Here is a 26,301-nt window from a genome sequence, read left to right on the forward strand (position 1 = left end):
AACAGTGAGAGGCCCGCGTACCAAAAAAAAAAAAAAAAAAGTAGATCAGAAACTCCAAGAACAATAGGCTGGGGCCATTTGGTGTTTGGGCCATGCCCAAAAGTATCACTGTGCATGGCCCATAGGAGTGGCTAATTTTCAGAATAAAGCCATGAGTTCTGGAAAAGAGAGTGGTATGAGAAGGAGCAGCCACAGTGTTCCCGCACGTAGTGTTGGCCAGGCATGGTACACATATTACCTCATTTATTATTTCTTTTTTATTGAAGTATAGTTGATTTACAAACTTGTGTTACTTTCTGGTGTACAGAAAAGTGATTCAGATATATATTCTTTTTCATATTCTTTTCCATTGTGGTTTATTACAGGATATTGAATATAGTTCCCTGTGCCATACAGTAGGATCTTGTTGTTTATCTATTTTATATATAGTAATTGATATCTTCTAATCCCAAACTCCTAATTTATCCCTCCCCCCCTTTCCCCTTTGGACACCAAAGTTTATCTTCTATGTCTGTGAGTCTGTTTCTGTTTTGTAAATAAGTTCATTTGTGTCATGTTTCAGATTCCACATATAAATGATATCATAGTATTTGTCTTTGTCTGACTTATTTCACTTAGTATGATAATCTCTAGGTCCATCCATGTTGCTGCAAATGGCATTATTTCATTCTTTTTTATGGCTGAGCAGTATTCCACTGTATATATGTATCACTTCTTCTTTATCCATTCATCTGTCGATGGACATTTAGGTTGCTTCCATGTCTTGGCTATTGTAAATAGTGCTGCTGTGAACATAGGGATGCATGTATCTTTTCGAATTAGATTTTTCTCCAGATACATGCCCAGGAGTGGGATTGCAGGATCATATGGCAACTCTATTTTTAGTTTCTTAAGGAACCTCCATACTGTTTTCCATAGTGGCTGCGCCAATTTACATTCCCACCAACAGTGTAGGAGGGTTCCATTTTCTCCACACCCTCTCCAGCATTTATTATTTCTAGACTTTTTTTTTTTTTTTTGGCGGTACGTGGGCCTCTCACTGCTGTGGCCTCTCCCATTGCGGAGCACAGGCTCCGGACACGCAGTCTCAGCGGCCATGGCTCACGGGCCCAGCCGCTCCACGGCATGTGGGATCTTCCCAGACCGGGGCATGAACCCGCGTCCCCTGCATCGGCAGGTGGACTCTCAACCACTGCGCCACCAGGGAAGCCCTATTTCTAGACTTTTTAATGATGGCCATTCTAACCAGTGTGAGGTGATATCTCACTGTAATTTTGATTTTCATTTCTCTAATAATTAGCGATGTTGAGCATCTTTTCATGTGTCTGTTGGCCAGCTGTATGTCTTCCTTGCAGAAATGTCTATTTAGATCTTCTGCCCATTTTTTGATTAGGTTGTTTTTTTGTTCATATATTACCTCATTTAATTCCTACACCAACCCAGTGAGATGGGCTTTGCTTTCCACAGGCTATAGATGAGAAAAGCAAGGTCCAAGGAGTTGTGTGCCAGAGTTGCCCAGCTGGCATGTGGCAGAGAATCTAGTGCTACTTGACTATAGTCTTTTTTCTTTTTTTTTTTCAAAAGATCAGTAGAAAAAATTTTATCTTCATCAAAATTGACTAATATTGTAAACAAAATGTGTTGTCATTCAAATGGACTGAACTTCTGTTTTCTGGAAAATTCACTCACAAGGAACACCTAACAGAACAATGGCAGGTCAGACAGCTATCACAGCAGATCCCCGGGAGCCTCCTGACTTCCTGCTCCATGCTGCCTCTAAATTATCACACAGTCTTTGGTCTCAGAGAATAATGCAAATCTGCCTTTGCATCTGATCAGAAGACCTCCTCATGTCCTCACTATGTATCTGTTGACGCTTACTTACCATACATTCGTAATAAGTGGCGCTATCTTGCCTCAACCTTTTAAGACTGAGAAAGCTTCCAGAAAGTTTTACTTTGTTTGTTTTGCTAAGAAAAGAGAGAAACTTAAAAAAACAGACTTTGAATCTTGTCCTCTTGACTTAGCTGAATGTGTTTGAGCAAATTCCTCAATCTCTGAGCCTCAATGTCTTCATCTATAAGATAGAGATAATAGCACATAACTCATAGGGTTGTTGTGAGAATAAAATAAGATAATGTATATAAATGGCCTAGCACATAATAGGGGCTCAATATATGTGAGTTCCTCCCTGCCAGTGAAAGATGAGAGTTGTGAAGTCTCACAGGTTCTGCCATTGATTAAATGACCTGGGGTCATTGGGATGACCCTTTTGTTCAAAGGTCTAGTCCCCAGCCAGTTTTGTTGAACTGGGGTTTTGTTATGTAATTGTAATATTAGGGCTCTCTGTGTTTTTTCTACAACAGTTTTGATTGGGGCAACATTACAGTGTAGTTGCTGGAAAAAATGACTATGATCTGAGGCTGCATTATGAGAAATACAGTGTCTAGAATGAGGGAGGTGAAAGTCCCATATCATTAGAGGAGTCTAGAGAAGAGGCGATGTGACCATTACCTTGAGATAGTTGAAGGGCTCTCTTATGAAACAATTTCAGTTTAATCTCCGGTGGCTTCACTGAATCAATGGACAGAGGCCATAGAGATGGAATCTGAGCTTAAGCTAAGGAACAAATATTCTAATTCACACTTACCCCAGTGAGATGCTCCACACTGCAGGCTGGGCTTTTTCAGGTGTTGAGAGAGTCTTAGAAGAGTTGCCTCCTCAGATGTAGGAATGAAGGGAACACACCTCTAACTCTTAGACTCAACAGTAACTATTCTCTAATATACACAAATATAAAGGGCTCTGGCCCACCCTTTCTGGGCAGACCGTCGATTAGCATGCTGGAGCCTAAGTGGAGGGCAGCCAAAATGTCCCTGGCATCCAGAGCAATGTTGCAGGCTTCTTTCTCCACACCCTCCTGGCCTCTGTGCTGTCTCTGTTCTAAGCCAAAGAACATAAAGGGGTGTGACATGAATTGTTGCCCAACGTGTCCTCCTAACATAGGTGGCTCCCTAGGAACAAATTGCTGGATCGTTTAAGGTTCACATTTTTTAATGTATACAGTTCATCACAGTGCGCAGAGAGCATTTACGTACACTACTGCTCTCTGTAGTCACTTCTGGGTGTTTTGATTACTGATAGGAATGTGAGCTCTACTCCATTCTGGACCCAACTCTGATGGAATGTGACATACCTACAAATTGGGATTTTCTGGGTGCATCTAAGCTATCAAAAAGCATGCTTTTCCAGATAAAAAAAATCATCACAGTAAGAATTAAAGCCAAATGGGGGTATATTAGAACAGTCTGACAACTTTTTGTTTAAATGGGAGGCAGGCAGTGTGGCTTTGCAGCGTAAGAGTAGGCAGACCTAGGTTCCAGACTGTGGACCTTGGAAAAGTGACTTTCCCTCTCTGGTTTCCAGTTTCCTCATCTCTAAAATGAGGATAATAAACTCTGCCTAGACCATCTCAAAGGGTGGACATGAATGACAAATAAGATGCGTGTAAAGTATATAAATATAAGGGACTTTTTTTTAGGATCTGGATTTACGTACACCATGCTTTGGGTAAAGATTTAGAGAGATGTTCAGTTTGCCAAGTGACATCTTATATAAGTTGTATGCTTACATTAAATTTTCTTGGCCCCTTGCAAAATTGCTCCGCCCTGGATTATATTTTAAGGTTATGATCTCAGCTTTTAGTAAAGATCTATACAAAAATAGCCTTATGAAATCTGTTTGTTGTAGGGGTGGTGTTGATACCATGCTAGCTAATTTGACAGTGACCTCCATATGAGGCATTTTGTTTAGGGATTAAAGCCTAGAAAACATTTTGTGTCCCTGAAGAACTAGTATGTTTTCTCCTTACTGAAAATAAGAGCTATGCAATTAATATTGTTGCCCTTTTCTCTTGTGCTGCCAGGAAGTTTGTGGTGAAATATGTAGCTTATATCTATAGTGTTGGAACCTTTGGTGGACTTGTCTACGTTCTGTTCCCTTTACCCCCAATAGGCATATTATAATCTATATTTTCCCAGACACTTATGTTTTTATTTTATTCAGTGTTTTATTATTTTAATATACATGTTTCCTATAAACTACCTTATATCGCTTGAGAGATAATGAGGAGGAGACCAAGCAAGTAATAGAAAAATTAACAAATCCTCTAGTACGAGGAACCCTGAGTCCTCTCCACCTTTCCCACAGGGTACAAAGCTTTGAACAAATGTTTGTCTCTTGGTGCCTTCATGGTCAACCCATCTGTTGCAGGCATATGAGGAGAATATGTACGGTAGCAAATACCAATGGATCATCCCGGGCTGGTATGAGCCTTCCTGGTGGGAGCAGGTGCACACAGAAGCCAACTCATCCCGTTGTCTCCGGAAGAATCTGCTTGCTGCCATGGAGGGCTACATCGGCGTGGACTTCGAGCCTCTGAGCTCCAAGCAGATCAAGACCATCTCAGGAAAGGTTGGTGCCTTGGCCAGCTCATTTCAGCCCCCAAGCCCATCTCCTTTAATCATGCTGTCCAATGATGTTGGCAAAAAGCACCTAGATCTTGTTCTGGCCTTTGCTGTGTGATTTTGAGCAAAGCATGTGACCTCTCTGAGCCTCGCTTATCTGTTAAATGAGGATATCCAGCTCGCTACTGCATGGCCTTCTAGGGAATTGTGGGAATCAAATGAGGTAAGGGTGCTTTGTAAGCACGTAACATAGTGTATGCGTAAGGGGTGGAGTCGTGACTAGTATGGGACCAACTGCAGACACTGACTTTCAGACGAGGCCACCATTTCATCCTGTGCCCCTCTGACCTGGAATGTCATTTCTCAGTCTCACTGATGCTCCTGTCAGCCTGGAGGAGACGAACGACCCCACAGGTAGACTTGGGGAAACATGTACTAAAGACCAGAAAGATTGGTCCAAACCCCAGTTTTGCCACTTACCAGCTGTGTGACCTTGAGCTTGAGTTCTCTGAGCCGCTGTTTCTTCATCTGTAGAGTGGTGGTGAAAATATCTTCCTCCGGGGTCAAAAGGTGGGCTGAATGGCAGATTGTGCAATGTGGCTGGCATGGCACCTGACATCTTGTGCTGTCATAACTAGGAGGAGGACCTTGGCAGGGTGCTTAGGTCCTCAGGCCTCCACTAGGGATGTTCCCACTAGGGATGACTAACCCCTGGCCTGCTTATCTCATAGGGCTGTGAAAGAACAGGTAGTATGGTGCATGTAAAAGTATTTCCAAAGTACACTATTCTCTATCAGTGAAAGCATTATCAAGAATCAGGTGGTGACAGTCCCAGTGAAGATGGCAACATCCATCTCTCAATTCTAACCACCAGCCAAAGTTCAGTACAGCAGAGCACATGATTCTTTTCTGTCTCGTCTGATCTCAGATTTTTAAATTCTCTGCCAACCTTCAACTTCATTTAAAGGATCAACTTCATAGTAAAGTAAAAAATATATATATTATTTTTATCCATTATTTAATCTCAGTCAGAGCCAACACTACAAGAATGATTTATTGATTTGTCCAAAAAGGGCAAATCATTAGGACACATTTTATAAGCAGCTCTGTAGATCACGTGACACCTGAGAGATCCTGGAAAAACACTTTGGGTAGAAAATGTTGAAAGAAATGTTTTCATACCAAAATCAATGACAATATGAAGTTTTGGGAGATGCTGACTAATGAGAAGAAACAACTCATTTTTATTTCAGTAGGCATTATTTTTAAAGTTGTTGAAGTTTACAGTTTATTAGAAGATACTTGGGTCCAGGGATACCCTAAACTTTAAAAATAGTATAAAGTTTGAGGAAAATACAAAAACTAAAATTCTGTACAGGCAGACAGTATAATAATTAAAATGAGAGACTTAAGGAAGACCAAAGATGTAAATGATTACACATGAGATCTGTGAAGCTAAGTGGGGGTAAGGGCCGTGAGACGCCCCAAGGGCCTCAAATGTCGTTCCAAGGAGCGTGAATGTTGCCCGGGGTGGGCGAGCCATGCACAGATGTGAGCATGTGCACAGGAATGCATTTTGGGAAGATCATTTTTTGCAGTGTTTTTTCAGAGTAAATGTTTTGACTTGATAATATCTCCCAGGTCACTGACTTTCCTTTTTAATTTTAAATTTTTAAATTTGGGCCTGGTGAGGAGGCTGACCTCACCCCCATATCACTGTGCCCATGAATGGACACCTTGGGGCTATTCCTGGGGCTGTTCATTTCGTCTCACAGTGTGGGCCACCCACTCCTGGGCCTCCCAGGATGGAGCAGTGCCATCAGAGCAGAGCCAGGCAGACTCCCAGCTTGGGGCAGCTTCTGAAATTCCAGGCGACCTAGTCCCTGTCCCACAGTCTTTGAGACAAGAGACAGCATTTCTTATATTATCTCGAGGTCAAAAGATAATTGAAGTTACACGGGGAAATCTGAAACTCTTTGCCTCTTGGACTCAGAGGGTTTAGGACTCTCCTAGAGGTCATGTAGACCAGCCTCTCTCATCAGACTCTCAGATCCTTCCAGTAGCACAGGAATCACTACTTGTTCCCTAATTTTCCCCACTGGTCCCCATCCCTTGTCCCTATAGGGCCCATCCCTCCAGTTGTAACTTAACAGTTCCAGGGCCAGGACTAAGGGCAAAATTTAAGGGGGTGCCAAAGACCTCAATGGAAAAATCCATGATGAACAAAATATCAAAATTTTAAATAAAGACACGATCCACAAACCAAGATTAGGGTGAACTGATTTGAGTCACATAATTACAAGAACACATCTTGTCTTTATTTAAAATTTTGCTCATCGTGGATTCTTTTTTTTTTTTGCGTTAGTTTTGATTTTTTAATCTTGATTACTGAGGGTTTTGGCTCCTTCTTCCATTTTGCCCCTGAAGGGAGGGCCTCACTCACCTCCCCCTGGTCCTTGCCCTGCACAGGTTGTGTTCATCAAGCCCCTTCCCATGCTCAGCCCATGCTCTGCACTTCCTCTTGTTGAGTGCTCTCTCCCCAGGGTGTAGGGCCCAGAGTTGATAAGACATTCGTATTTGTGGTCTGACCACAGGCTAACTTCGTCAACCAATCTTCAAGAATGTATGGCTAAAGGAAGTTGTAGAAAGTCATGAAATAGTTCTTGAATTTGATTTTGCGGGGTATGTGACTGCTGGGGACCATGTCAGCATGGCACAGGCTGCTGGGTCGATGCCTGTATTCTGGGGTCCATCAGTATCCATGAAGACAAGCAAACACGTATAGAAGCAAGTCAGTGGACTCTTGCCATCTTCACTGTTTACACATAGGAAAGCTGAGGAGCAGAAAGCGGAAGGGCATACCCAGGATCCTTGTGGTGAGTTGAAAAGTGGCCCCTAAAAAGATATGTCCAGGCCCTAACACTTAGAACCTGTGAATGTGACCTTATTTGGAAAAAGGGTCTTTGTGGATGTAATTAATTTAAGAATCTTGAGATGAGATTATCCTGGACTACCTGGGTAAACCCTAAATCCAATGACAAGTGTCCTTATAAGAAAAAGGCAGAGGGAGTTTTGCCACTTGGGGAAGATCACGTGAAGACGGAGGCAGAGATTGGAGTGATGCGTCTACAAGACAAGGCACGCCAAGGATTGCTGGCAGCCACCAGAAGCTAGAAGAAAGGCACGGTAACAGATTCCCCTTGGAGCTTACAGAGGGAACCAACCCTGCCAGCACCTTAATTTTGGTCTTCCTGGCCTCCAGAACTAGGAGCAAATTAATTTCTGTTGTTTTAAACCACCCAGTTTATGGAAATTTGTTATGGCCACCCCAGGAAACTGATACAGTCACCCAGCAGGTCAGGGACAGATCCAGGAGTGGAAGCCAGGACTGCTAAGTCCCCACTCACTGCCCCTTCCCCTCTACCATGCTCTCCCTCTAGACATGTGACATGCTTAGGAGCAGAGCACATCCAAATCAGCCCTTTCTGTGATTTCTTAGCGGGCCTGCTAGTAAGTGGCAGAACAGGACAGTATGGGTCTGGTAATCAGGAGATCTAGTACAAATCCTGGCATTGTCACCAATTAATCTGCCACCTCAGCTAGACAGTCACCATCCCTGGGCCTCAGTTTCCTCAACTGAAAATGAGAGATTTGGACCATGTAACTCCTGGCGTCCTTTCACAGCAAAATTCTCTGTAAGTATGGTATTGAGTTATTACAGCAAGCTGTGTGATATGGTTATAATGTTAAACCCGGGAACCCCCAGGACAAAGGTAACTCCTGATAAAGTCACATAATCAGGTGCAACAGTGGCCCCTCTTGAAATGCATTCTCCGTGGTTGCCTCTTCCATATGCCTGTCTCTGGTGCCAAGCTGTCCCCAGCTTGCTCATGGGCACCCAGGAGATTTCTGGTAGGAGGAATAACAAGGTCATGGTCTCCCTCCCGAGCACGTTCATCAGTCCCTTCCCATTGGAATTTCCAGTGATGGGACAAGTGCAGACCTTTGGGCTTCCCCAAGTACATTCAGAGCTCAGTCTTTCAGAACCTCACGTAAACAGCCTCTGGATACTTGCTTTGGCCCTAAAGGCTCTTTCTCCTTGTTAAACTTCCGCATCACCACTCTATTTCCTCAAAGTGACTCTGTTGACATTGGTGATTTCCAGTGTCAGCTTTCACTTTTCAGCGTCCCACTGGGTTTGTTTCCACTGTGAGCATTTACAGTTCTGGTGTAAAATTCCAGTGATGGCTCAGCCTCTCTAATAAGGACATTCTTCCCGTTACCATTCTCCTGCTGAGACACACAGAGTTGGGCCAAGGCACCAGATGGAAAAGTTCACAGAACCGTGGAATCAGTGGGAATCTCAGAAGTGGGCCCCAACCCTCCATCAAAGGCACAGGCTCATTCTTTGGAAGAGTTTTGTAATGTTTTCCGGCAAGAAGCTTCTGTGACCACCCACAACTATTTATCCAACACAGCAGAAGAAGAGGAAACAGAAATCTAGTGAGTCCTCAACTTAGAGCAATGACCTGGGAAAAGCTGCACCCATCTCATTGTCACTGCCATCAGAGCGCCATAACAAAGAACCTGGGGCTTTTAGGGAAGCTCTGGGCTCTCTAGAGAGGAGGAAGGGAAGGTGCCATGGAAAAGTAGAGGTGCTCCCCAGGTAGTCGAGCTTTACAGTGCTGCTGCCTCTGCCCACACCTTCCCCACAAAGCTCCTGTTCCCTTCTGCTTCCCTAAGTACCACATCCCTGGGAGACAGGCGGTGCGGCAAAGGAATATGGGCTTGGGAAGAAGGGTGTGGTGGCCTTTTGGCACTGGTTAGATGTGAATCTTGGCCCCACCATTTCCCAACTGAGTGACTCTGGAAGACAGATAGTTGTTCATGCAACATCCATAGCCCCTCTTCCCCCTCAGTAACATAACTCTTGTTTTTAACTGGGTATGTTGCCGCCCATCTGAAAATGTACATTTCCCAGCCTCCCATGTAGCTAGATACAGCCAGGATTCTAAGTCTAGCCAATGAGATTTAAGTAGAGGTATTATACAAGACTTGTAAAATCTCCTTTAAGGGGAGAGCTTTCCTTTCTTTTTCCTTCTCCTTTGTGTTGGCTGGAATATGGATGGGATGGCTGGAGTTATAGCAACTATTTTGGATCAAGAGGTGACCTTGAGAAGGAAACTTTATTCTAAGATAGCAGAGCATAAAGATAAGAGCCTGGGTTCCTGGTTACACTGTGGAGTTGCCATAGCAACCCTGCACCACCTACCCATGAACATCTTTTCCGTGAGAAAGAAATAAACTATCTCATTTAAGTCAGTGATAATTTTTTTTCTGTTTTATTCAACTGAACCTAATCAATAGTGATGCAGTGACATTGGGCTAGTCATTTGGCCTTTCTGAAATTGTTTCTCATTATACTGGAGTAATAATATCTCTTTTACAGATTTAGAAGGATTAAATGAGGTAATACAGAGGAAAATATCTTGCCGAGTGCCAAGCACACAATAGATGCTCAACAAATTGTAGTTCTCTTCCTCCATCAGCGCAGTAGCCTTATGGGCAGGAGAAAGGAGTAGTGAGTCAGTTTATACACACAAATATGCTCTGGTTTGTTGTTGGGATTTTACTGAATCTATAGACTGATTTAGGAAAAACTGACGTCTTTGTAATATAGGGTCTTCCCATCCATTCAATTTCTCTCAGAAATGTTTTGTAATTTTTTGTGTGGAACTCTTGCATGTATTTTATTTGATTTATTTATAGGTATTTGATGTATTTCAGTGAATATATGTGCACATTACTATTGGATGCATGCTTGGGGTGGTATTTCTGAGTCATAGGGAATACATATGTTCAGCTTTAGTAGCCACCACCAAACAGATTTCCAAAGTGGTTATACCAATTTACACACCCACCGGCAGTGATTGAGAGTTCCAGTTGGTTCACATGCTCACCAACATTTGGCATTGTTAGCTTTTTAATTTTAGCCAATATAGTGGGCGAGTAGTGGTATCTCATTTTTGTTTTAATTTACATTTCCTTGATGACTAATGAAGTTGTCGATCTTTTCATATCGTTATTGACCATTTTGATATCCTCTTTTATAAACTGCCTATTCAAGTCTTTTGCCCATTTTTTCCACTTGGATTCTCTGCCTGTTTCTCATTGATTTGTAGAAGTTCTTTTTGTATTCTGGATATGAATTCTTCAACAGTTATATGTATTAGTTATATCATTTGTGTCCTGTTTAAGCATCTTTGCCCACCCAAGCTCATAAAGATATTTTTCTATCTTGTCTTTTAGAAGTTTGTTTTACCTTTCACTTTTAGATATAGAATTCACGTGAAATTGATTTTATGTAAGGTCTAAGGTAAGATCAAGATTAATTTTTTCCGTATGGATAGCCAATTGATTCAGAACCATTTATTGAAAATCCTCCTTACCCCCCCCATGCTATAGTATCATCTTTATCATAAATTAAATGAGTATATATAGTGTGGATCTGTTTCTGGACTTTCTGTTCTCTTCAATTGTTCTATTTGCCTACCCTTTAACCAATACCACACTGCCTTAATAATTGAAGTTTTATAAGACCTGATGGGTGGTAGTGTTAAGTCCCTCTTCTTCTCTGAGATTTTCTTGGGTGCCTTGAACCTGATGTCATGTTCCATTTTAGATCTACTCACATATTTACACTTCCCATTACTTTTCATTCCTCCCTTCATTTCTGTTCTGTTTATGATCACTTTCCTTCTGCCCAAAGAACTCCTCTTGGTCTTGCTTTTACTGCGGGTTTGCTGGAGACATATTCTCTCAGTTTCTGATTGTCTAAAATTTTCTTTCATCTTTAAGATTGAGAGATATATTAACTAGGTGTAGAATTCTAGATGGTTTGTTATTTTCTTTTAGCACTTTCAGATGTCATTTCATTGTCTTCTGGCATCCATTGTTTCTGTTAAATCAGCCATCAGCCTTACTGTTGCTATTTTGAAGATCATGCATCCTTTTTTTTTTTTTCTCTAACTGCTTTTTTTTTTTTTTTTTTTTTGTGGTACACAGGCCTCTCACTGTTGTGGCCTCTCCCGTTGCGGAGCACAGGCTCTGGACGTGCAGGCTCAGCGGCCATGGCTCATGGGCCCAGCCGCTCCACGGCACACGGGATCCTCCCAGACCGGGGCACGAACCCGCGTCCCCTGCATCAGCAGGCAGACTCCCAACCACTGCGCCACCAGGGAAGCCCCTGGGTTTATCTTGATTGGAGTTTAAGCTTTATGGAACTTCATGCATCAGTGGATTGATAAGTATTTGGGGAAATTCTAGGAAAATATCTCTTAAATATTGCTTCTACCTATCCTCTCTTTCCTCACATTTTAGGACACCAGTTATACATGTGCTATACCTTTTCAACACATTCCATATATCTCTTATGTTCATTTCCTGTTTTCTATCCTTTTTTCCTCCCTGTGCCTCAGTCTGAATATTTACTACTAACCTTTCTTCCAGTTCACTAACCTACTTTCTGCTGTGTCTAATATGCTGCTTCATCCATCTGTTGAGTTCTTAGTTTCATTTGTTGTTGTATTTTTTAATTTTTTTAGGATTTTCATTTTATTCTTTTTTTCTTTCATTGCTTCCAGTTTTCTGGTGATATTCTATATCTTTTAACTATTTTCTTGAACATATAAACCTGCTATGTTAAAGTCCATGTCTAATAACTTCAAGATATGGATCACCTGTGGGTCTGCTTCTATTGCCTATTTTCTTCTTTCCTTCCTTTCTTTCTTCCTTCTTTCCTTCTTTTTTTCTTGTTTTTTTTTAAATTTGATCCTATCACTTGGCATACCTAGTGAGTTTAATTCATTAAATTGGTTATGAAAAATTAAAGAAGTACAGATGGCATTACTTTCTCCAGAGAAGATTTATTTCTCTTCAATCAAGCTGTTAGAATAGGAGCAGATCACTTTATCCAATAAAGAATTGAGATGATTCCAAGCTTGGTTTTAGTTTTCACAAGGGCTGGTCTATTTTGGTTTGCCCTTACTCCTGTCTGTCCTTCAGCATTCTCAAATCCTGGGGTGTTTACTGGATTGGCCCTGGATTCCAATTTTTGTCTTCCTAATGCCATGAAACTCCAAACACATCTGCTTACTTCCTTAACCCCTTAGCCACCACTTTTTGCTTGGCTTCTCAGCCTCTTGCTTTATGCAGCTTAGTTATCACCGAATATTTCAAGTGCAAATGTCAGTCTGCATACTGGTATTCTGTAGTTCCTCTTCCTCTGAGACCTTTGCCTATAAGCCTTGCTACCCTGATAACCCTGAACTATAGTTTTTTGTCTTCCCATCTCTGAGGGACTGCTGAAAACTCTGATCCAGTGTTTTCTATTCCTACAACTAACCTTCCCACTTACAAATCAGCAAATGCTTCCAGAGGAAGCAGCAAAGAATGTTGGACTCTTCTCAAAACACTTCTCTTCTCTCCAGAATCTTGGTTCCTCAAGTCCTAGATGTCCTGGTTGCTTTCTCATACCTTTGGATAGCTATTTTTGTATTTTATGCTGCTTTCCTTAATGTTCTTCATGAGAGCTTTTGTCTGACATAATTTATTTCATCATAGTCAGAGTAAAAGTCTGACCTGAGACTCTTTTGCTTAAAAGGTGAAGAATAGCATATTGGGGACAGGGTAAGCATGTCACTGACTTCAGCAATTTGAGGTGCTGTTGTGGTTAAGAGGGAGCAGATAGGTTCATTGTGGCTCCACAGGAAGACATAGCAAGTTACAGGGAGATAGGTGTAAACTCTGTATCCAGAAGACTAGTCTCATAGACGTCAGGCATCCCTTAAGTGGAAGACTCTCCCTGAAGACATAGTGACCTTCCCAGAGCTGGAGGAGTCTCAGAAAAGGCTCAACAAATACCTGGAAGTTGCTATTGAGAAAATCCAAGAATCAGATTGTGAGAGGGACTTAATCAGTGGTAACCAATTTATGTATTTTGAAATCTTAAAGGATTTTTAAAAATACAGATGCCCAAGTTATCCCACAGACACAATAAACAAAATGTAGGGCCCTGGCATCCTGGGTGACCTATAAACTGACCTACAAACTGGAGTAAAAGAACCACTAGACTGTCCCCTAGTGTACCTTCCAAATGAGACTGTGGTTCCAGCATCCCACAAGGGATGCTAGAGAGGGACTCTGCCAGTTTTTCCAGTCTGGGGAGTGGCAATTGGAGACGTGGAAGGAGATGTTTCCCCTTTCTCCTCTTTTCTGTCCGTGAGCCTCACCTCTCCTAGAAAGCAGGACTCGACTTGGTTCTGTTGGAATGACAGACCCATAAAGTTTAGTCATACTGTGGGGTAGCAAGCTTATGTGGGCTAGCCTGGGAACCTAACCACTATTTATAACATAGTTTCTGTATGAAACTATGTTCCAAGTTCCAACAACTGCCTTTCAAAAATATGTGGAACACAACATGTCAGTAATTGGGACTCTCTATATAAAGTTATTTTCTCAGAAACTTTTAGCTTCTCATGATAAACTTGACCTCAGAGAATGAGTAATCAATCAGTTTTCAGTGTCTGCTTTACAGTGGAAGAAATTCTTGTGCCCTGAATAATTGGAGACCTGCTTTAAGAACAGCTATTACTTTTGCTCAGACAATTGTGAGAGTGTTTCTTCCTGCTGTCATTGTTTTGCCTGAGGGAGATCAGTGCCGGCTTCACCTGGGAACAGTGATGAATGGTCTGGGATATAGTGTGGTAGCAATGACTTCAACGTGGTGCTTGCAAAATGAGGTCACCTTTCAGAGCTAAGCTACACTGGTGTCCCACTCCAAGGACCCTACCCACAGAAGTGAGGTAAACAGCCACATTGCCAGGGTCCTCCACCCCCCTTTCCCCTGGATGAAGAACAGTCTTATGAGATAGAAAAGATAGGGATTTACAAGTGGTACATATTAAAAAATATATAGGGGCTTGTGTTGGTCCCAATGTCAAATTGAATAAACAGTCTGATCTTGATCCCCTCTACTGTCTACACACAAAAAACATCACCAATGAACTATATCAAAGAAGTTAAAAAACCACACTCATTTACCTCCTGATGAGACCACACTGTGTCTGTTCCCCTCAGGTCTGACTCCCCCCTCCAACTTTAAGAGGGTCACAGAAACCTTTAAGGATGCCCCAGTGGCATATCCTGGATAGGGAAGAAGTCTGGAAATGTCATCTGAATGTAACCATCAGGTTGAACAAACAGGACTCAAAGAGACACTACCAGCAGCCCTTGGATGCCTTTGCCTGCATCAGAGCAAGACTCATAGCAGCAAAATCTGGGAGAGAAGAGGTCAAAGGAGCCTCATTCCTTTTATGCTTAAACAATTAATTAGATAAATAGACATTCAAGTAAATTTTTAATACTTTTAAAATAGCCAGGGCTTCCCTGGTGGCACAGTGGTTGAGAGTCCACCTGCCGATGCAGGGGACACGGGTTCGTGCCCCGGTCCGGGAAGATCCCACATGCCGCGGAGTGGCTGGGCCCGTGAGCCATGGCCGCTGAGCCTGCGCGTCCAGAGCCTGTGCTCCGCAACGGGAGAGGCCACAACAGTGAGAGGCCCCCGTACTGCAAAAAAAAATAGCCAATAGCTGACTTAATAGCCTGAAACAGACCTAAATTGCCTTTTAAAATAAAGAAAAATATAGCCAAATAGTGAAAGATGGAAAAATAACAAGGATGCATTGAAACAAAGCATCCTTAAAAGTTGTGACTCTCACCGTAACAAGAAGAGGAAACCCACCTTGGAAGTGAAAGTTGCCCATCAATATGTGAAAGGAGCTCACTCTTCATCATTAATCAGAGAAATGCAAATTAAAATGAGATGTACTTTTTTTCCTTACCCTAAGAAACTGACAATGATTTTAAAAATTGAAATACCTATTGTGGTCCAGGATGCAAGGAAATGGGTACTTTCATACAGAGTGGAATTCTAGCTTTTCATATTTGGGGAGGATAAGTTGGCCCTTTATATGTGTGAATAGCGTTTAAGGTTTTTGTACCTTTTGCCTCTGCAATTACACAGCTGGGAATTTCTTCTGAAAAAATAATTACCAGTGTGTGTTCAGAAAATTTAGATACAAGGATGCTTTTTTGCAGTTCTGTAGTTTGGAACAATTAGAAAAAGACTAAATGTCCAATAATTGGAAATTAGCTAAGGAACTAAAGGTAGGACATCCATGCACTGGAGGGCTGTTAACCCCTATCAGCACAGGCATAGTCTTGGGCCTTCAGGGTGTCCTGGGTGAGCAGCTGTGCCAGGTGGCCAGGTGAACAACCACCTGTACTATTAATAGTAGTGGCTGTCATTTGTGGAGCACCTACCATGTCCTGGACACAGGACTGACGCTCTGCACACTTCATCTCATGGAACCCTCATGGCCACCCAGCAAGGGAGGATGCAGAGACCTGGAGGAGATAGGATCCCGCCTCAGGTCACAATTAGTAAACCACAGAGCTGGGGCTAGAGGACAGGTCGGCCTGCTTCCAAATCCTGTGTTCTTACCACTGTGCCAGGCTCCTGCCTCGATAGCTAGGAGGAAGCTTCTAGGTCACCTAGTCCAACCTCCTTGCTTTTCAGATGGAGTAACTGATTCTTAGAAAGGGTCTCTGCAGGTATTGTTTTGGGTTCTGTGGTCAAAACAGATAACATCCCTGACCCCGTGGAGCTTAATTCTGTGGGTAGGTAAATTGCAGGAAGTGAAAAGTGCAATAAAGAAGATAAAACCCGTGGATAGAGAATGCCTGGGGCGGGGTGCGGCGGGGGAATGACACATGTTAAAATTTGTGTGCCGAGAATATCACGTGAGAGCTGGGGAAGAAGCTTTCTGGCAGAGGAAGCATCTAGTGCAACAGCCCCAAGCTGCAAACAGACTTGGTGTGATCCAAGGACGCAAAAGGTTTAGGGAAGAGAGAGTTTCATAATGGACTGTTTCATGCTCCCTGATGAGGAGTGAGACGGCGAAGGGTGATGGGTGGAGGGGTGCAGTTTTTTGTGAGGAGGGGCTCAAGAAGCTGGGCTGGGCTAGAGACGGTGCTGTCTCCTTGAAGAACCCTTGGAATTGAAGAGCTTCTGCCGGGTATTTTGAGTGATGAACAGAATAGTGATGGCTGGATGTGATGCATTTCCAAAGGAAGTTATAAATGGATAAAACCTGAGCCATCCAATAGGAGCCAAATGATTTAAAAAAAAAAAAAAAGGCAGTGGATTTGTTGCTGGGACACCAATCACATTTGGTCAGGCAGATTCCTGATTTGGTCGCCCGCAGGTTCCACCTCTGGAGGGGCTTGGCTGAACCCAGGCTCTGCTAAACCTTGAGCCAAGGGCAAGGGACTCGAGCTCCAGCCACGGAACAACCCAGCCTTCGACGGCTCAAGTTCACCACCCTCCCTGGGCACTAGACCTGGCCCCAATCAACCTGGGGTGGAAGGCAGTTATGACTTCAAAAGTCAAACATGAGAGAAACAGCAAAGCTAGAATGGGACCAGTCTAGGCACACACACACACACACACACACACACACACACAGACACACAGACACACACACACACACACACACACACACACACTGTGTGACCTTGGCCAAATCTCTAGACCTCTTTGTGTCTCCAGCCGCAGGTTGAGGGGGCGTGTGTGACCATCACTAAGGGCCTTTTCTGGTATAAACTGACAGTGAGTTGATGGTTTCTATGTGTGATTTGTGCCCAAGGAGGGTTCTTCCAAAGACTAAGCTGTGGGCTCTGATGACATTTCTGGCAGGGAAGTTTAGAAGTGATTTGAGAAAAAGCCCACAGAAGGGCTGAGGGTAATGGGTTCCCTTGGAGCGGCATTCATTTGGATCTATAAGCCGCAGGGGCTAGAGTAAAAAGGCAGTTTCATTACTTTGTGGCCTCAATCAGAATGTTAATATTACCAATGAAATTCTTTTATGAAAGTCAGCTCAATAGGAGAAAAAATACTTTTTTTAAAATGCTGAGTTATTCACAGACCCTACTATATTATGGAAGATGAAAGGGAAGGGTACAATGTAGAGGTCAGAACAGACCTTACACCTGGGCAACTAGGACCTGCCCTGGGCCCCATTCTCTAAGTGGACCTCACTCAGACCCCATGGGGTTCAGAATTCACAAGGCCATGGGGCCCTGCCCACCTGGAGCCTGTACCGCTTTCCCCCTCCTAAGGCCATGCCCTGAATTCCATGCCCAAATGCCTGGAACCACATCTAGGGTCCAAAGAGCCTCTTTAGGGAGGACTGAGCTTCTGGGGTGGTCAAAGGGCTACTGATGCTGGAAGGGGGAGGAAGTGTGGACTGAGCTTGGCTGGCCTGTGGGGTGGAGCCAGGTGGGAAGAGAAGAGGGTGGGTGGACCACAGAGCAAGGTCAGCCCCCCGTGCTGCTGTGTCCGGACTGAAGCTCTGAGGGGCCCCAGAGTTCTGAATTCAAACTTGGCCTTCCAGATCCTAAGGAAGGTATATTTACCTTCCTTTAACACGTTATGATGGAAAGATAGAAAATATTTTACTGAACAATTGGTTTGCTTGCCTGTAACTTAATATTTAGACATATGGTATGTGGGCCTTCACTGATGCTCTAGCTCTAGGCCCTGCAAATGTCAGGGGGAGGCCTGGTTAGAGTGCATTTTTCCTTCAGCCTAGTCCTGGCAGACAGCCAGGGTTCAGATGCCAGCCCCGCCACTCACTTGGGCCTAGGCAAGTTGACTTAGGATCCTGAGTCAATTTTCTCATCTGTAAGTAAATGGAGATAAGAATAGTACCACCGTACAGGGTTGTTGTGGGGATTAGATGAGATAATGCACATTTAAGAGCCTAGCACCGTGCCTGGCTCACAGTAAGCTTTGGGGAGTGTCAGCTTTCAGCACTGTGTGCCTGATGTCCCTGCTGGCTATAACCTGGTGTCCCCTGGTCTCCTTGTTTTCCAGACGCCACAGCAGTATGAGAGAGAGTACAACAACAAGCGGTCAGGCGTGGGGCCCAGCAAGTTCCATGGGTACGCCTACGATGGCATCTGGGTCATCGCCAAGACGCTGCAGAGGGCCATGGAGACGCTGCACGCCAGCAGCCGGCACCAGCGGATCCAGGACTTCAACTACACGGACCACACACTGGGCAGGATCATCCTCAACGCCATGAACGAGACCAACTTCTTCGGGGTCACGGTCAGTCCCAGGCCCCTGGGCTCTGCTTTCCTTAGTGCCCCTTAGAGACATACAAGGCAAGAGGGGCTGTGTCACAGGCCCTCTGATATACAGTCCATTTCCTCAATTGTTGAAATAACTTCCTGTGGGCTTTACGATTGCAGGGCTGCTGAAACGGGCACATGCGGTAACGCTCTCTGACATGTTGAGAAACTGCTTCTCTATAACTCATGGATTAGAAAGGCCATAGTGAGTTGACCGCACACAGAGCAGGTGGAATCCACCAGGTGGAGGGGTGGGGTGGGCCAGCAGAAGCTCTAGACCCAAAGTCAGGTTCAAATCCTGAGCCTTCACTTTCAAGTTTCCATCTTCAGACCACGGAGTTTTCATCCCCAAAATGGGAATAATACCTACCTGGCAAAGTAGTCATAAAGATTAGCTGTTACAAATTAAAAACTGCTAGTGTTTGTTGAGCAAGCTACTTGCTCTGAGCTTCAAGATTCTCAGCTGGGAAATGGGGATAATAATATCTGTCTTGCGCGGAAATCAGGAAAATTAGCCGTGATAAGAATCACTGTTATTTCTTGAATGCTCATTATGTGCTAGATATGTGCTAAGCCCCCTCCATGTCCCTCTCCACAGCCCCTGAGACCCCTCCCTCAAAAAAGGCTCCACAGAGCACCAAGTACCCCAGAAGTCCTTTCTGTCCATGGTGCAAATTCACAGACTGAGCCTTAGAGCAGGATGAGATTTGCCAGGGGTCCCACCAGTAGCATTGTGGCAAAGCTGTCTCAAAACGTGGGTACACTTTATGTAGATTAGCTCGATGATGTATGCCTAATGCTAGGCCCGGGTAAGCACTCAGTAAATGCTAGTGGTGGTTGTAGTTAATAATGGTCTCATTGCGTCCGTATGCCATCTGTAGGAAGTAGGTGCTATTATCATCCCATAAATGTGAGGAGCCTGAAGCTCAGAGCATTTAAGTACCACAGCTAATCAGAGGTAGAGCTGGGATTTGAACCTGGGTCTAGCTCTTAATTGCTGCATCACACTACCTTCTGGTAATGGCCATAAATGGTAGTTATTCATGTCTCATGATGATGTATTTGTCACTGACTCTGCTCCCAGAAAATAAGGAAAATTTGCTTAAAGAATAGGTTGAAATGGACTCTAAAGTGCTGTCCTTTGTTCTAATTTGAAGAGTCATTTAGAGAATCAGTCTCTCTTGGGAGTAAATAAGATGAGATGATTTGTGTGTTTCTTACATGTTCGTGTTCTTTTGTGCGTACGCTCAGGCTTGCTTTGTTGGTCTGACAGGCCAGGGCTTGTGCAGGTGCTGAGTGTAGACTGTGGTGTGGACGCCAAGGTAGTAAAATGGGCTCCTTGTCCTGGAGCCTGTGGTCCAGATGCAGGGTTGAGACCTGGACTCAAATGACAGGAAGAGGTTAAAAGTGCTCAGCCCCATAGGAGACACTGTGTGAGCCCAGAGGGATTTCTGTGACCTTTGATGAAATAGTCATGGAAGGCTTTTTGGAAGTGGCAGCATTTGAGCTGTGCCTTAGACATGCAGAGGGGCTGGCGGTCCGGCCAGATGGGGCATGGTGAGCACGGGAAAGATGCACGCGTGCAGCAGGTACGGTTACTTTGTCGGGAATATTGGACGGGAGGATGATGAAACTGGGAAGGTAAGTTGGGGCCCAGTTCTGTAGGGAAAAGCTAAGGAGGCTGGCTTTTATCTTAAAGGCCAATGAGATTCTCCAAGTGTGCCTTGACCAGTAGTACCAGCATCTCCTGGGAGCTGGTTAGAAATGCAAATTCCTGAGCCTAACCCCAGACTCACTGGATCAGAATCTCCAGGGTTGGGGCCCAGCCATCTGTGGTTTAACAGACCCTCCAGGTGATTCTAATGCACACTAGAGTTTGAGAACCACTGCTCTGGGCGTTGGGGAGCATTGAGGTTTGCTATAAGAAGGATATTTCTACATTCCTGAATAGAGCCTCTCTTGACCTGAGACCTGGGCATCTGCTCCACAGTTTAGAAGTAAAGGCTCTAATTAGTCATCAGCAAAAGACATGTCTAGACTAGACTCAGACTAGAAGCTTTAACAACTTTCCTTAGCCCAGTGGTTTCAAAAATTCTTTTTTTATCCTCAGAACCTTTTGTTATAAAATTTTACCTAGTGCCTGGTGTATAAGATAAATTAAGGAGATTCTCCAGTGAATGGAAGAAGAGCCCAAAGCCCTGCATGATCAGCCCCCTCCATGTCCCGCCCCACAGCCCCTGATACCCCTCCCTTAGAAAGGCTCCACAGAGCACCAAATACCTCGGAAGTCCTTTCTGTCCATGTTACAAATTCAGAGACTGATCCTTAGAGAGGGGTGGGATTCGCCAGAGGTCCCACCGGTCGCATTGTGATAAAGCTGTCTCAAAGTGTGGATACACTTTTTCAGGTCATTGTCACACTTTGTTTCTTATTTTATAGAATGAATTCATAGCATCCCAAGTTGAAATGGCCGGATAGAGAGCTACAGAATCTAGGAAGCCTCTCATAATCCTAGAACTCGGCGTATTGTCTAGATGCCTGATGTACCTTAGGTGGAAATCATTTATAACTACTCCTAAGTGCTGTCAAATAATACGTAACCCCTACTTGATGAGCAATTCGATGAGGCTGCCTGAAATGCTTTACCCAGCTTGAAGATGAGTTTCTTTTTAATGGGAAATTCCTTGACATATTTTTGCCGGCTCTGGTTTGTGACTCATAATTCAGCAAATGTCAGAACTGAAAGTGATCTTAGAGATCCTCAGATTTAGCCCCTTTGGGTTGTGGATGAGTATCTGAGGTACAGAGGGGGAGTTTCAAAGTCACACGGAAAGAAGGTTTGATTCAGGCAGGACGGTGGTTCCGATGGGCCTGCCCCAACCATACTCCATGCCCTCTCCCTCCTCCTTGTACAAGTCCTCCGTTAGTTGAGAAAAAGATTGTAATAGTGAAACATTTCTTCAGGGTTTTTTTCCCTTCCTCCTTATCCCCTTTGTCACATATTAATATGTGCTTGTCACTGGGCTGTAGACAGGTTTCATTAAAATTGTCTTCTGATCAGAGAAAAAAGGCCATCTTCTGACAAAATATAAAGTGTCCCTGTGATCCAAGGAGACCACGGAAGGCCAAGTTTAGCCATAAATAAAGAGTTAGGAAAGGAACAGGAGGTAGAAATAAATTGAAGCATTTTCTATTTGCTGAAGGGTTTTCATTATACAGCACACACGGTATCCATTTTTCCACTCTCAGTCAGACACTTTATTCTGGGTCACCCTCATTCAGCATGTTTACTATACGGAAAATCGTTTAAACGCATTAAATTAATTATATCCATGACTCAATTTCAATTGATTCAGTATGCACTCTCGCCTAGGAGCTGGGCCTGTGGCTGCCGGTTGGCGTGTTGAAGAAGACATTTCTTCCAGGCATCCCAGATCAGGAATCTGGCTTAGCTTGGGGCCCAGCATTCTTTTATTTTCTAAGGAGCTCTCCTCCCAGCTACCCTCCTCAGAGAACACTGGAGAACGAGATCTGTGTCCCCACCTACACACTGATGGCCTAGGGGTCCTGCCACTTCTGATTCCCTGAGTTCTGGCCCTGTCATTACCTCTCTCTGGTCTGCAGATTTCAGAATGCTTTCTCACCTGGAAACCCTTCTTCTGCCAAACATGTGACAGAAACTCAGGCTCAAATTGGCTGTTAGGTCTCCAAAGCCCAGAGCATTCTGAGAATCCCAGCTCAGCAGCGTTCATCTAGAGCAAGGATTCCTAAACTTCTATGTATATGAGAATCTCCCAGGGAGCTTCGTTAAAAATTCAGATTTCCTAGCCCTGCCTCAGAACTTCTGATCCAGTGGCTTTGAGGTAGCACCAGAACATATCCATTATTAACAAGCAGTCCTGGTGAGTCTCAAGTAACAGCCTTGAGAATTGCTTGGAGCTCTGTTGGATGTTCATGTGCATGCACACACACTCACACACACACACACACACACACACACACACACACACTTTTTGATTTTAAACCTGTCAGAGATGTATTTGTTCCTCCATTCATTCGCTCCTTAGCAGACCCTGTGCTGGGAGCATAGAGAGGAATAACATGGTCTGTCCCTCAAGGGCTCCCTGCCCAGTCAGGGAGAGACAGTAAATGAACAATTGCTGGGCACTGTTCAAGGTCAACCCAACACCCTTGGAGGGAGAGCTTCATTCTGCTTATGGGAGTAAAGACCAAGGAGCTGTCCTCGATTTTCACAGTTCAGTGAGCAAAATTCCATGTGTGGGTAACTGCAAGGTGCCTGTGCTATAGGTTCTCCCTGTGCCATGTGCTGGGGAGCAAGGGTACAGTGCCAGGCTCCCCCCTCCCCAGCACTCAGGGCCATGTACTGTGGCTTAATAGACTCCTCCAAGTAGGCTTTTCTACCAAAGAGGCACTAAATTCAACACAAGCTTATATCCATAACCCTTCAAAGCTGGCTTCAGAACATGTGCTAAGTTTCCAGGTGAAAAAATCAAAGCTTAAACTTTCTTTGGGTGATAATTTTTTAATTCCTCCCAGTTTCAAGTCTCTTTTAAAAAAGGTGATGTACCAGATCTCAAAATGGACACATCCTTTGAGTATGTCAGACCAAGATACAATGGCTCTAACCAGCAGTATTCCCCCTTTAGTAAATGTTTCTTCTGGCTTGTCTTTTTAAACGACACCATATTTACTTTGTGGTGCCTATGACAGAGGCTAAATTAATAGAATCTCATTATACCCTATTGTGAAGGTGTAATGTGTGTAATAGTTTCTCTGGGAAGTCACTGAGAGTATGCACCCCAGGTTTGGCTGGGGGCTGTGAGGCTTCCAAGAGCACCTGGCCATAGAGAAATTGAAACGGCTTCTGGTAATATCTTTGATTGTGAGAAGAGGGCCCATTCTTGCTAAACTATTTCCTGTGATCACCTCCTCACTCCCTATGGGTGGACCTCATATAGAAGCAGTCACAGCTGCAAAGAGGGTGACCCATGAGTTCCTCCAAATAATAGACCCTATCTTCATCCTCTGCCCAGCCTCTCTCAACCAGCTGTGAGTCTGGACATCTCAATTTAACATCTGTCAGGAGAGGCCTGCAGCCTTAGGTTCAGGCAGTCACCTCTGAAAGCTGTTATCGCTAATTCATCTCACCAAGAAGGTGATGAAGACAAGCAGGTGGCAGTTTTCAGAGTTTATTGATCTATTTGTGTTTGTTGCTGAAGAGCGGGAATCCAGCCTTTGCCAGCGTGTCCCTTAAACTTCAAGTTTTTATGCAAGATTTTTAAAAAACTATCTCTGCTAAGACTCAAATACTGCCCCCCCTCCCCCGCTAACATTTTACCTGAAAAGAGGACATCCTAGAGTAAGCTCAGTTTGGTTGGGATTGCAGACACTAAGTTCTTGGAACCAGGTGGTTAGAGGAAGCCAACCAGCTCCTCATCCCAGGGAGATCGTGTGTTGGCTGAAGCCCCATTTATTTCACAACCACTGTTGCCTGGCCCTACTGTGACCCTGAAGTTGTGCAGTTGATTTTTTATCAAATAGGAAGCTACACTACTCACACGCACATGCACACACACACACACACACACACGAGTGAGTTAAACATCATCTTGTTCAAGTCGGCCCATCTCTCCTGCCTCTCTGATCTTTTGGGGTCCTGGTTTTATTCTCCAATACAGAACCTTCCACCAGCCACCCATTCGTGCCTTATATTTGATATCATCATTTAGCCTATAGATTTTTTTTTTAGGTTGAATTTGAGTGAGACAAGAAACAGAGCTCTAGGAGCTCCATCCAGAGGTAGAGAAAACCCTACCAATTTAGGATTTGACCCCTTTGGGGGCTGGTTATTCAACCAGTCATGACTCCATCCCCTGGACTCTCATGATTCCACCTGTTTCGATTTTATCCTTGACGCAATCACTAGAGCGCTTGTCAGAAGCTCTGCCGTGGTACGAGTGTGATGTGCCAACTGCATGTCCTAGAAAATGGGGCTTGTCCCAGTGACCTCGTGCTAGCTCCCAACGCTACTCAGGGTTTTATGTTCTAAGAGACCCTCTTTCATGAGCCTTTCTTGGCTGTTACCCAAGATCAACAGCAAACCCTTCCAGAACTTCCTCTGCACCCCACTTGTCTCCACCCCATCCCAGACCCAGGGAGTTCCACTGGAATTGCATTATACACAAAGTTAACATAGGAGCTGGTTTGGAAACCTAATCTCTCACCCTTTATTCCCTGGCTAAGCAGCCCATCCGCAAACTCAGATAAAATGCACATTTCCTAGGGCATGGCCAGTGAAAACTGTAATAGGAAATGCAGATTTGAAAAGTCAGGCAAAAGGAGGCCACAGTCCAGTCCAGCACTTTCCCTGTGTGACCTCAAGGAAATAGTTTACCTTTCTGTGCCTCAGGTTCCTCATCTATGCAGGGAAATACAATCTACTTCATAGGGTTGATATGAGAATTAACGACTGTGTTTAGCACCCTATAACTGCATCATCATCATTACTATTATTATTATTACTACCACTGCTATTACAATAGTGATTTTTCAAAGCACAGTTTATGTGGGTCTTAATCAAGGAATGTTCGTAATCAAGTCCAACAATCATTCTCTACCTCCTAAGTGCCAGTCTGTTTCACATACATTATCTCATTTAATTCTCTCAACAATAAACGAATCTATGAACTTGTATTAAGTTTGCAGGAACACTATCGAGTTCTCTACCTGCTGCTGACATTCACTCTGAGGATTTGATAGTCACCTTAAATGTGGAAGGCATCTGCTCACAGACTTCCCTCTGTTCCTCCCTTTAGTCTAGCTCCATGCCACTCAAAGTCCCATGGCCCTAAGAATTATCACTCAGCATCATACACAAAAAGTAACGGAGCAGATGCTGTTGGTGCCCAGCCAGACCTTCTGGGATCCCTTTTAGGGGTTTGGTGAGGTTTGCCCATCCCCCAGCTGTGCAGGTACCCCTGCTAATATCCCACACCTTGGGCGACTGGAGCCTTCAGGCCTGGAGGTGCCTGGGATTCACACCCCACCCCCCAGCAGCCTGCAGCGATGATTGGCTGGTGTGGTGGTATGACACCAGCGCGATTCGCCTCCAGGGCTCCCTGGACGATTAGGCTGAGACTTGCCTCGCCTGAAAACACATCGGAGCTTGGCCTCTTCCCTTTTCCTCTCTCACTTACAGTTTTCTCCTGAGAACATGTCTTTAATCAATAGCTTGCACACGATTCCCTGTCCTAGGCTGTACTTCTAGGGGACCCAATCTAAGACACCTATGTGTCTTTATAGAAAATTTAAACATTTTCAAGAGGGAATTTTTACTGTAAGCTAATTGTTATCTCTGTGTTAAGTTTAGCACCAATCCCCCCATCACCTCCCCCACACCAGGTAGAGGGTTCCAGACTCATCTCCCTTATATGCCATTGCACTCTGCTCCTACCCCTGCCTCTTGCAGTCAGCCTGTGGGAGAGCCATATTCATATCCTCCAATGAATTAGCAGCTCCCAGATTTGTAGCGACCACAGTTTTTCACCCCTCTGGTTCC

The 26,301-nt window shown here is 44.1% G+C and overlaps 1 protein-coding gene across 1 annotated transcript in view; it reads left to right on the top strand.

The window, feature by feature from the left end:
• GABBR2 (gamma-aminobutyric acid type B receptor subunit 2) overlaps positions 1-26,301 on the top strand; it is a 365,190-nt gene that overhangs the window by 201,567 nt on the left and 137,322 nt on the right. Inside the window, exons 6-7 of the mRNA XM_060154769.1 lie at positions 4,273-4,473; positions 18,463-18,699. Of these exons, the coding sequence (XP_060010752.1) occupies positions 4,273-4,473; positions 18,463-18,699 (438 nt within the window). The remainder of the gene's footprint in view (positions 1-4,272; positions 4,474-18,462; positions 18,700-26,301) is intronic.

This window comes from Lagenorhynchus albirostris, chromosome 7, assembly GCF_949774975.1.
Source record: "Lagenorhynchus albirostris chromosome 7, mLagAlb1.1, whole genome shotgun sequence".
NCBI classification, from domain to species: domain Eukaryota; kingdom Metazoa; phylum Chordata; class Mammalia; order Artiodactyla; family Delphinidae; genus Lagenorhynchus; species Lagenorhynchus albirostris.